This window comes from Pseudoliparis swirei, chromosome 20 (assembly GCF_029220125.1).
Source record: "Pseudoliparis swirei isolate HS2019 ecotype Mariana Trench chromosome 20, NWPU_hadal_v1, whole genome shotgun sequence".
Taxonomy (NCBI): Eukaryota; Metazoa; Chordata; class Actinopteri; order Perciformes; family Liparidae; genus Pseudoliparis; species Pseudoliparis swirei.
Genome location: NC_079407.1, coordinates 8,667,743 through 8,680,906, shown reverse-complemented (window position 1 = coordinate 8,680,906; position 13,164 = coordinate 8,667,743). Strand labels below are relative to the sequence as shown.

The 13,164-nt window shown below is 41.8% G+C and overlaps 1 protein-coding gene across 1 annotated transcript in view; it reads left to right on the top strand.

Annotated features, from left to right (window-relative positions):
• The window catches only part of si (sucrase-isomaltase (alpha-glucosidase)), a 76,934-nt gene that overhangs the window by 53,308 nt on the left and 10,462 nt on the right, over window positions 1-13,164 (top strand). The window contains exons 39-44 of the mRNA XM_056442019.1: window positions 176-292; window positions 10,217-10,365; window positions 11,049-11,133; window positions 11,323-11,379; window positions 12,012-12,136; window positions 12,394-12,482. Of these exons, the coding sequence (XP_056297994.1) occupies window positions 176-292; window positions 10,217-10,365; window positions 11,049-11,133; window positions 11,323-11,379; window positions 12,012-12,136; window positions 12,394-12,482 (622 nt within the window). The remainder of the gene's footprint in view (window positions 1-175; window positions 293-10,216; window positions 10,366-11,048; window positions 11,134-11,322; window positions 11,380-12,011; window positions 12,137-12,393; window positions 12,483-13,164) is intronic.

The following is a 13,164-nucleotide window of genomic DNA, read 5'->3' as shown; positions in this document are numbered from 1 at the left end:
ATAAATACATGGCGATCAAAACATAACCTTCCGCATTTTCAATGCGAAGTTAATTATCAATTCAATACTATTTAAAGTCACGCCTGCACCCTGAAGACCATCTTTCTGTCCATCTGTCTCTCCTCACACACATACAGTACATAACAACACGTTTTTGTCTGTCCCTCTTTTTCAGACTGGTGCAGACATATGCGGGTTCTTCAATGCCGCTGAGTATGAGATGTGTCTTCGCTGGATGCAGCTGGGTGCCTTTTATCCATTCTCACGCAACCACAATGGCAAGGGTAACAAGGTGGGAAAAGCTAAAGAAGAAAAACACTCACAATTTAGATGTACAGGACTTTATTCAATTCAATTCAATTCAGTTTATTTGTATAGCCCAATTTCACAAATTAGAAATATGTCTCGGAGTGCTTTACAATCTGTACACATAGACATCCCTGTCCCAAAACCTCACATTGGAACAGGAAAAACTCCCAAATAACCCTTCAGGGAGAAAAAAGGGAAGAAACCTTCAGGAGAGCAACAGAGGAGGATCCCTCTCCAGGATGGACAGGTGCAATATATGTAATGTGTACAGAAGGACAGATTTAGAGTTAAAATACATTCAATGAATATGACAGAGTGTATGAATAGTTCGTAGTCGGCGTATTCCACGATTGAGACCTCCACGATCCATCTGGCCACTTAACCTACTTAAATTAAGATACCCCCAAAAATACTTAAAATACTTATTTGTGGTTGCTTGTTTCATGCTGATGGCATGGAGCCATATCTTAAACATTGTTGCTCAGGTGCATTCAAGCTAATTTGCCTTATTTTTTTTACTAGAAATGTTTTCTAGGGTTTGCTATACAGTATATAATACTGGCAATTGGTATCTTGAAAATGCCGGGGTCCTCTAACTATAGAACAATACACCACAATGGTTGCATGTCCCAGATGTGTTTCTGCCATTTCACAGAGAACAATGAAAACCGAGGATAGGATGATGTCACTATATGATCGCCATTGTGTTTTCTCTAACTCAAAGATAGAGCACTTTTAAGTCAAATTATTCTGCTGACAATAATCTTGCATTGAATGATAGAGTTGAACTTAACTTTGCTCGAGGTAGCATGTTCTTGTGCTCTGAAAATAGAGGCTCACGCTATATGAATGTACCATACAAAAAAACACTTTCATCATCAGCCTTATTGTCTGTAAAAAAGAAGCAGAAAATAGGTGTCTTTCTCCACCCAACTCTCTCTTAATCTGCGTCGGACATACCCAAACACACAAAAAGATAGACCTGTTTGGTGGTTTAGTGTCGGTGGCATTCATTCTAGCGGTAACCTTTAGCGTTGGAACACATCTGAAAAATCCAATAACGCCCGTCCGGAGATCGATCCCACCAGGCGAACTTTCTCTGCACCGGAGTCTGCAATACCGTACAGGACACACTTGTGTGTGTGTGTGTGTGTGGGTGCATGCATGTGTGTGTGTGTGTGTGTGAGTGAGTGCATGTGCTTTTTAACAGCATGAGTTGGGGATATAATTGAATTCTCAAGGTGATCTGGGCACCATTACATATCAACTAACCTTCACACCATACACAAGACATACACTCTGTGATTCCAATCATTTAATAATGGATTGCAAATAGGTGTTTAAACATGGAGAAAATGTATAGGAAAAAGCACACAGATACATACACACAAACACACACACACACACACACACACACACACACACACACACACACACACACACACATACACACACACACACGGCAGCCCAGGGCTCTACATGACAATTTAAAGAGAGTAACACAGATAGAAGAGTGTAGGTATATATACAATAAAACTAGGATCAAGAGGTGAAATAGTGTCAAGCAAATACAGATAAAGGATTAGGGTGTGCTTGAAAAGTTCAGAGGCTGTGAGACAGAGAAAGAAAAAAATGATGAAGAGGTAAAATTGGCGGAGAGTGAAACAAGATGGCAATTTAGCAAGTTAAACGGTGGTGACAAAGGGTAGTGACAAGGAAATGAAATCTGGGAATAAACAAATTGATGATTTTGAAACACCTGGATTGTGTGAAAGGAGGGTGCTTGGCAATAGGAGAACAACACATTCACAAACCAGGACTGTGAGATGGGAGACAATGGAATCAAGGTCAAGTATTTGTGGAGTCTACTGTAAAAACGGTATTCTTTTTCGGCTCAGCCACATAAAATCCCCAATCATCTGACAGTTAGTGACTGTAACCCTCCGCGTCTGCTTAACAAGGCATTTGACAACAAAGTATTCCCACCACGAACCAGACCGGAGGGCACACTAGGTCAGAGATGCTGGAGAGAAAGAGGCAGGATATTTTTAGCAGTGTCATACCCAGAGCTTTGTCACGCCTAGTGTCTCTTTGCCCTCAGACAACTTTCAATGTTGACCTTGAGATAATTGCACTGCACCAGCAATATGCTGCAGTGTCCACAGCTCATCGAAACAATGCAAGATTAATTAAACAAGATATATATTCTCAGACAATAGTTCAGCAGCGTAGTCATATTTGAGCTGTCGCTTTGTTTTTCCCCCAAAGGGACATATTCGTGTTTGTCTGAATATTTTCTTTTTAAGGTGTGTGCTCTGCAATGCAAAACAGAAACTCACAAGGTTTATGAGGTGGGGTGAGGGACTAGAATCTAGACAGATAAATAAAGAGAAAGACCATGCAGAGGAGAAAAGATGAGACACGACCAGATAACCTCATTTTTCCTGCCGTGCGTGCAAATATGTCTACACTAGATATGGCGCCGTACGTGATGGCTGCTGTGTTGCGAGCTCCCGGATTTTGTAGTAGTTTTTTGTTATTTATTCTTCTTATTGCGACTATTTTTGCACAAAACGTTAGCAGCCAGTTAACGTACGACAGATGCACACTTCCGGAGATTGGATCGGCAGTTGCTCGCCGCCTACCAGAGTTTTTCAACTCTTACTCGGACGTCCCGCCAGGAACAGTAGCGGAACTATCTCTGTCCATTTTAGGCGCGATCTCACGCAAACGTCGCCGACGGAGGGGGAAGCGAGCTGGCGTGCTGGTCAGGCTGAGACGTCGAGCCAATCGACCCCCACTACCCAACATTTTACTGGCAAATGTACAGTCTTTGGACAATAAGCTATGCGAGCTACAGGCTCGTATTCAATTCCACCGGGAAACTAAGGACAACTGCATCATCTGCCTTACGGAGACATGGATGTCGGAGGAGGTTACCGACTCAGCCATCGAGCGGCAGGATTTTCCGTCCACCGCGGACAGAACAAAGTCTCTCTGGTAAAGATCGTGGAGGGGTATGTCTCATGATAAACAGATCTTGGTGCAACCAAAGTCATGTACATACTCTCAAGTCGTTCTGTTCCCCGGACCTGGAGTACCTAATGCTCATGTGTCGACCATTCTGGCTACGCGGAGTTTACAGCAGTCACCGTAACTGCTGTGTACATTCCGCCTCAAGCTAACACGGACATAGCGCTGAAGGAACTCTACGGGGCGATCAGCGAGCAGGAGTCGGCACACCCCGAGGCTGCTTTCATTGTGGCGGGGGACTTCAACAAAGCGAACCTGAAGAAAGTTCTCCCGAAGTTCTACCAACACATAACAAGCAACACGCGGGGGAGCGGATTCTCGACCACTGCTACACTCCCTTCCGGGATGGATACAAAGCCCTCCTCCGCCCACCGTTCGCAAATCGGACCACCGCTCCATCCAACTACTCCCCGCCTACAGGCAGAGGCTAAAGCAGCAACCAATCGCTGTGAAGGAAGTGCAACGCTGGTCGGACCAATCGGAGTCTATGCTACAGGACTGTTTTGAACGTGCTGACTGGGATGTGTTCAGGGTCGCGTCGGACAACAACGTCAGTGAGTACGCGTCCTCAGTCACCGGGTTCATCAAGAAATGCATAGATGACGTTGTTCCTACCAAGTCGGTTCGGATTTATCCCAACCAGAAACCGTGGATAAATGGCGATGTTCGCTGCACTCCGCGCGTAACACCGCCTTTGACTCGGGAATATGGCGGAATACAAAGAGCCCGCCACGACCTCCGAAGACCATCGGCTCTGCCAAGCGGGAGTTCAGGAACAAGGTGGAGGAAAAGCTCAAGAGCCATGACGTGAGAGGTGTGTGGAAGGGGCTACAGACAATCACGGACTTCAGAGCGAGAACCAGCGGTGAAGAGAACTCCTCTACCTCCCTCCCAGGCGAGCTAAATACATTCTTTGCTCGGTTCGACGTGAACGGCAGCCCGCCGAAGGCAGCGCTGCCCGAGGAGACCAGCCTGCTGATCATCTCAGAGGCTGACGTGCGCAGAGCCTTCAAGCGGGTGGACATCCGGAAGGCGGCAGGTCCCGACCACATCCCGGGCGCCCTCAGAGCATGTGCAGACCAGTTGGCAGGAGTCTTCGCAGACATCTTCAACCTCTCCCTGTCCCAGGCTGTTGTTCCTGAGAGCTTCAAGATGTCCACCATTGTGCCTGTCCCCAAACACCCCAAGGTAACCTGCCTGAATGACTGGAGACCCGTAGCCCTCACCTCGATTGTCAGTAAATGCTTGAGAGGTTGGTCAAGGACTTCATTTGTTCCATGTTGCCTGCCACGCTGGACCCATGGCAATTTGCATATCGTCAAAACAGATCCACCGACGACGCAATTGCCATGGCACTTCACACCGCCCTTTCCCACCTGGAGGAGGAACTGTTGTGTGCGAATGCTGGTTGTGGACTACAGCTCAGCGTTCAACACTATTGTTCCCGCCAAGCTCGACACCAAGCTCAGAGGTCTAGGCCTGCACTCTACCATGTGCAGCTGGATACTGGACTTCCTGTCGGGCCGCCGCCAGGTGGTGAGGATGGGCGGTACCACCTCAGAGCCGCTGACCCTCAACACGGGAGCCCCTCAGGGATGCGTGTTGAGCCCTCTCTACTCCCTGTACACCCACGACTGCACGGCCATGCACAGCTCCAACGTCATCATCAAGTTTGCTGACGACACAACAGTGTTGGGGCTGATCACCGTCGACGACGAGACAGCCTACAGGGAGGAGGTTGGATCACTGGTACAGTGGTGCCAGGAGAACAGCCTCGTCCTCAACGTCAAGAAGACCAAGGAGCTGATCGTGGACTACAGGAAGCGGAGAGGAGAGCACACCCCATCTCCATAGACGGAGTTGCAGTAGAGAGGTCAGCAGCTTCAAGTTCCTCGGCGTGCACATCTCCGAGGACCTCACATGGACCACGCACACCACTCACGTGGTGAAAAGGGCCCAACAACGCCTGTATTTCCTTAGGCGACTGAGGAAATTCAACATGGCGCCCCGCATCCTCAGAACATTCTACACCAGTACCATCGAGAGTGTTCTGACAGGTTGCATCACCGTCTGGTACGGGAACTGCACCGCCCTGGAGCGTAGGGCACTACAGACGGTGGTGCGGTCGGCACAGTACATCGTTGGAGGTGAGCTTCCCTCCATCCTGGACATATACACCAAGCGGTGCGTGGCCAGGGCCAAACGGATGATGAAAGACAATAACCACCCTGGCCACAAACTGTTCACCCTTCTACCGTCAGGCAGGCGATACCGCAGTATCAAGTGCCGCACAAACAGACTGAGGGACAGCTTCTTCAGTCAGGCCATCAGGCTGCTGAACAAGGACTGAGACCCTCATTAACACTATACACCAGAACATATTCTGTGAATATCTATGGCCATGGTGTATATTTTATTACATTGTTTTATATATATATATGGTATATATATATTGTATGTATATACATATATATATATATATTGTCTCAAAAAAGTGTATATTTTATTACATAGTTTTATATATATATATTGTCATGATGTATATTCTATTACATTGTTTTATATATACAGGACTGTCTCAGAAAATTAGAATATTGTGATGAAGTTCTTTATTTTCTGTAATGCAATTAAAAAAACAAAAATGTCATGCATTCTGGATTCATTACAAATCAACTGAAATATTGCAAGCCTTTTATTCTGATTTATTGCTGATTATGGCTTACAGCTTAAGAAAACTCAAATATCCTATCTCTAAATATTAGAATATCATGAAAAAGTATACTAGTAGGGTATTAAACAAATCACTTGAATTGTCTAATTAACTCGAAACACCTGCAAGGGTTTCCTGAGCCTTGACAAACACTCAGCTGTTATAAATCTTTTTTTTTACTTGGTCTGAGGAAATATTAAAATTTTATGAGATAGGATTTTAGAGTTTTCTTAAGCTGTAAGCCATAATCAGCAATATTAAAAGAATAAAAGGCTTGCAATATTTCAGTTGATTTGTAATGAATCCAGAATGCATGACATTTTTGTTTTTTTAATTGCATTACAGAAAATAAAGAACTTTATCACAATATTCTAATTTTCTGAGACAGTCCTGTATATTGTTAATACTTTCTTCTTTTTTTTGTGTGGATATTGTATAGTTTATTTTCATTCTTATTCTTTTTTTTAGTCTGCTACTGCTGTCGGGTGTTTTGCACATAAGAATTTCACAAACCGATTATACTTGTATAAAAGGGGATGTGACAATAAAAACTTGAAACTTGAAACTTGAAACACACACACACACCCACACACAGATATGCATATCTGTCTCCAATCAGTGTGCGTCACAGGGCCTTTTCCCACTATTACTGTGATCATAAATTAGGTGAATTCATCAGATGGATTCTCTCTCTGCTTCTCACTCCTCGGGACTCCCCACATTCATCTTTTCATCAATCCCTTCTCTGGTTTTCCGCTAATGAAAAGTCTACCTTGAGGGCCCAAGAGACAGTGGTATAACTGCCAAGTCATGTAAGATTTGTGCGATTGATTGTTAAAAAAGTGTCAAAGTACTTCTTACAAGACGACAGCATCTACACCAAAGTCCTTTAGCTATGCATGCTGGACTAACATTAACAATACATTTTTAAGCAAGAACACCATATGTCTATTTCTGTATGCATAACAACAATAACATATCCATATTGCTTAAGCATTTAGTATTTGGAGATGATTTTATTATTCGGTTGGTTTAAATGCCTTTCATTTTCTCGGATCCCAACATTTCATTAAACCAAAAAAATGTCAGATATCTATCTTAATGATCTGATGATATCAAGAAGGAGGGCATAACTAGAGTACAGGGCACATGATGGGCATATACAGTAGGAGAGGAGTGTACTGGCCACTCATTTTTATTCTAGCTTTCAGAATGAACAAAAAAAACTGCAGGTTGTCTTTGGGGCTCCCCCTTTTTAACCAATAGCCCAAATCTCTATTAGGCGTTACCTCTCAAGACGGCACTTCTCCCCGTCCTACACCAGCCCCTTGCGTACATTTCCTGTGTATATACTACACTGCATATAGCCAGTGGCATATTTATCAGTCCTCACAACAAGGTTAGATAATCCATAATGCACGGAATGATTTGCTGTTTTTAAGATTTCTTTCTTCCAGTACTGATTAGCTTTCCAGGCTAATTAAATGCTACCGCCAGCCTCTCTTCCTACTTCCCACCGGGCATTGCACATTTACTTAACACATGATACACTTGGGCAAAATTTAGATGATGATTGGAGTTGAAATTAGAGAAAAAAAAGAGAGGAATGTCTTAATGAATTACACTTGAAAATAATCCAACCTGATTTGAGCCTGAAGCTTTTCACAGAAAAGCCGTCCCGAAGGCGGCCCTGGTACTTTGTTTGGACTCATTAAACTATACGGTGGGTAGGCTAAAGTGTATATGTCCTCTCTCTAATTGTGAAACCAAAATAAGCTCTTACTCACTCATTTTATTTTTAGACATGGGGGCGCAAAAGAGGGTTGGTGAAAGGTGAGACATGTAGAATAACTCCTGTCCAATCTTGTACATTTTCTCAGAAAAATAATCCATAATCTGGTAAACACCTTAGATCCTAAAATAATAGAAATGGTCCATAATTAATCGTGTCTTGCTAGACCTATACTGAGCAACCGCTGGGCGACAGTTAATAACTATTATTAAATCTGACCCAGTAAAATTGCAGCTGGGAGAAAAATGCCTCTCACTTTTATTGCTCTCTGCAATGTTTCTTTTTCTAATAATATATTCAGATTATTTGTTTGTCCATTAAAAGACAGGAGTATGCAGATTCACATTTAACTGCATAAAACGTTGCGAGAAGCCCCACAAACACACACACACACACATACACACACATTGATATGCATATAAAGTAGATGCCAAGACACACACACACACACACACAAACACTGTGGAGGAAGCTAAAGCGTGTCATCAGCATATGCTTCTCCCCATGATACTGTATGTGTGTAGGTGTGTGTGTGTGTGGTGTGTGTTTGTTTCTGTGTGTGAGTGAGTACTTGACCAGATTGATGATCGCCCTCACAACAACTCCAGAAAAAGAGCCAATACATTTAGATTGGCCCATATCTATAAAATGACAGCACACCATGTCCTCTATTTCCTCTTCTTGTCTCTTAAGGGGACGTTGCACTTGTTGGCAATTAAAAATGAGGTAAATGCCAGAAGAGTGTGGGGCAGAATAGTCTGGGCATCATGCATCAGTATAAATGCCATTGGAGTATTTCTGGCATGATACAAACTATCTAGTGTTCCTGTCAGTCTCTCTTCACCTTGTATCATTTTTAGCATGTGACATCCAAACAGGAAAAAGTCAGCGCTTGAAACACAGTGGCAAGATAAGAAAGATGCAGCTGTGTGCAATGTACATTTATTACATGCACACATGTCAAAGTAATATGTTTATACTCTAGACTTTTCAGGTATCTGTGTTTGTACCTAATAGGAATGAAACATGGTCAGCTTTTGAAATGTACATCTATGAAAGCAGTGAATCCGTTTCCTCAAACACGGAGCACTTTTCACTTGTTGCAAGTAAACAAACTCAGTTAGCAGATGTTGTACACATGTTTTGAAATTTTACATTTGGAAAACCATAAAACAGATTGTCTAAATGAGGGCATTGTTTCTCAAATGGAGGTACTTGAACCCCATGGGAAAGTATGGGGTACTGCAGGGGATACTTCAGATGTTCTTGATTTTATTTAAAATATATATTACACATAATGAATTACATAAATGTAGGCTACCTTAATAAACTCAATCAATATGTACATGAACGTTCCATAAATCACATGTTATCTTTAAGAAATACAATAACTTTGAAGATAACATTTGTTTAGTGTGACCAGGAAGACCATTTGGATATTGAATCACAGATATTGAATAAATATAATAATAATAATACTAATTTAGACTTCTAGAGCGCTTTTCTTGTACACATATAAATAATTTGAGTTTGAAATGTAACATCAATACATCAGAAAAAACGGGAAAAACAAGGGACAACTTTTTCAAGAATACAATGTGGTCTTATTCGTATTGAATGATATAGAATGGGTTTGCCATGAATTTTGTGAAGGATTGTAAACATATGAAACGCAGCGTTTTAGTTACATGGTTGTTGCTTGGTAAATCAGACAATGATGGTGCAGCGCTGTGTTTCTGTGATCTCTTTACGTATATAGGATCTTATTCCTATCCAAATAAATGTTGTGCACGGTATACTGGGATGAAAAAAATATTTCAAAGTGTTTACATTGTCGAAAACAAGTTTAACCCTTGTGTTGCCTTAGGGTCATTTTGACCCGAATCAATATTACACCCTCCCCCCGCTTTAGGATTAATTTGACCCCATTCAATGTTTAATGTCGGTGTTCTTTCGGTAGTCAACAAACAAACATAAAGTGCCTCACACTTAAACTTGGAAAACAATATTAATTCTAATAATTTTCTGGAGGTTTTAATTGCTGGCGTCAAATTGAACCCAAAGGGTAAAATATGTTAGTAAATATAAAGGTAACAGGAGGGTGAAACATTGAATCGGGTCAAAATGACCCAAAGGCGGGGGGAGGGTGTAATATTGATTCGGGTCAAAATGACCCTAAGGCAACACAAGGGTTAAGAGCCACTGAATTAGGGCATCCCTGATAAAGTACATTTTTCAAGGAATGTCACTTTATTGGATTTGGGGTTTGGTGGCTAGAAAGTCCAGCTCATGTAACCAGAGATAATGTTTCTGTTACCATTCATTTTGGTTAAACTGTCCTAAATCAACATTTACATTCCTTTTTCTCTCAGAGACAAGATCCTGTTGCTTGGAATTCCACATTCTCAGAGGCGTCCCGGGACGTCTTGAATATCCGTTACAGCCTCCTGCCTTATCTGTACACACTGATGTATGAGGCTCATGCCCAAGGAAACACAGTAGTCAGACCGCTCTTGCATGAGTAAGCAAGGACTCATGACACACACGGGTCTTATCTTTTCTTCTTACATCGGGGCTCAAGCATGACATGTAATCGTTTAACCAAATCATGAACGAAAGAAAAAAGATGAGCGCCAACACGTTTTCAGGAGAATTATTTTATTTACCAATTCATTTTCAACTAGCTTTTGGATGTTAACATAAACACCTTGCTGATTAGTTACAAATATGAAGTTAAATGGGTGGAGGAAAAACAACTCAATATTTTCATATCTTTACCCATTGCAGGGAGGTTAAACAAGCTGGTTTGTGATTTATTCCTCATTTGAATGTCTTGAAAGGTTTTTTTAAAATAGAAGTATCTTTCCTGCCTCATAAGCTGCCATTGAATGGCCCTTGAGCAAGGCACTTTCTATTTCAATTCCAGTGAACAGTTAACCATAGACTGTGGCTATACTTTGCAGCTCCTGTGTGTGAATGTATGACAAAAAAACATATTTATTCATTTTAAGAGACTCTCAAAGTCACAGATGGTATTTAAGGAGCTGGCAGGGTGAGTCTGGCAGGGGTATTTGGCTTGCATCTCCAAACCATTGAAATTTGAATGAGTACTTGAGCAGTCGTCTGGGCTGAAGACACAAGAGAAAGTGCTGGTAATATTTTGTTCTTGTGAAGCTTATTGGCATCTATGCTGTTGTGTCACAGGTTTGTGAATGATAAAACTACATGGGACATCTACAAGCAATTCCTCTGGGGACCTGCACTACTTATTACCCCTGCTCTTGAACAGGTACACACACATACACACACAGCTTCTTTTCCCTTCTCTTTTGATTATATCACTTTGCATTAGTAAATACATCACACATGCCACTTTCCAATAATTTCAGGGATATCATCAGTCTATTTCCTTTGCCTGTGTTTCTCTCTGATTTTGGTTGGATTCGCTCTTTTGATAGACTAACTTTGTGATTGACAGGGAGCCAGGAGTGTGAATGGCTATGTTCCCAATGCACGCTGGTATGACTTCCACACGGTGAGTGCAAGGCTATAGCAGCCAGAAAACAAAGTATATTGTCTAATGCATTACACCAATCCTGTAGATTGAAATGAAGCACTCCTGGTACACCCCTGGTGCAACAGTACAGCATAACACAAAACAGTAATTACAGCCAAATAAGGGAGAGGCAGCAGGACGTCAACAAAAACCAAAATGACATCTTTGACAAAACTATTACAGACTAGCAGCTCAACAACGGCAGAAGGTGCCTTGATGACAAAAACAAACATCCAATCACTTAGCAAGGGGACTCCCCATCTGGTAGACGGCATCATAAAGCCCCACTAAACTGGGGCATGGGATGGTGGAGAGGAGTGGTTACCTCCATTAGGCAAATTAAACAGAGTAAGAGAAGAGACCAGGGACAAACAGGAAAATACCGGATGAAAGAAGTTTGCAGAGAATTATTTTGGCACGTAATAAATTACTTATATGTTTCAGATGTAGCCTTTATAGATGTCAAATATTTTACTGCGTGCTTTCTGATTTACCAGCGCAGGAATGCCAATTTCAAACAAATGAACTATTGAATATAATTAATCATAGTTTAATTACTAATTATATTTTGTAGTATTTTAATGGAATGGAATGATTGCTGCTGTCATCAGGCCAAAGAAGTTGAAGTGCGCGGCAAAATGCTTAACATGCCCACACCATTGGACCATATTAACCTCCATATCCGAGGTGGATATATCGTACCCTGGCAGAAACCAGAGAACACTACACATTACAGGTAAGTGTGCACACATCATGGCTAGTGTGAAGTGTGTGTGTGTCTGTGTGTGCGTGTGTTTCTATCTGTTTGTTTGTCATTGCCTGTGCATCGGGAAAGAGGTGAGAATGAGAGTGAATGAAAGTTAGTGGGTGATGAACGCTCCAGCAGAGGTGAGATCAGGTGGACTGTAAATGTTAATTGTCCTCAGCAGCAAGTATAAATAGACGCCATCCTGTAGCAATCTGCTCTTACCCTCTGCGCCCATTTTGTGTCAGTCGGAAGAATCCTTTAGGACTGATCGTTGCCCTGAGCGACAGTGGAACCGCTGAAGGATCGTTCTTCTGGGATGATGGAGAAGGGATAAGTAAGTGAAAGGTCACTCTCAAACACCAATACAGAGAGAGAGAGCAAATAGCAAGTCATTTTATGTTTATAGATATGTCTTCATGGACTGATTATTTGTGATAGTGACTCTGTTTTATCTGTCTTTTATGCGTCTTTTTGTTGCCATTTTGTGTCTTTTCTGTAACTTTAATTAGCTTTGCTCTTTGTTTTTAGCCCCTTTTCAGAGCCGTTGATCAGTTTTTTTGGATACGTTTTGTATCTCTATGTTGTTGTTTTTTGTGTGTTCGTGGACATTTTTAGTCTCTTTTTTGTTAATACGTGTCTCTTTGAATAACGTTTGTAGATTAAGTGGGGCCTGGCACCTTTTGAGTAATCAAATAATAATGGATGGTCACATTTTAGAAGCTGATTCCAGTTTACATAAAATATAAATGTCATGTTTTCAAAAGCCTATTGTGCTAGATTTAATTACTGAAATTGCTGAATGCCTTTTGAAGGAAAGAGTTGAGTAAGTACCATGATTAAGTTGACCTTGACCCCCCCCCCACACACACACACACACAAACACAGAGCAAAAACACAAACCTTGTAAAAGTAAAAAAATAATAATAATACTTTCCCCCTTTCGAACATTTTAATTAAGACATTTAACGTACAAACAAAAAGGACTAAACATTAGGTAGTATGCATTTCTTTTGTGA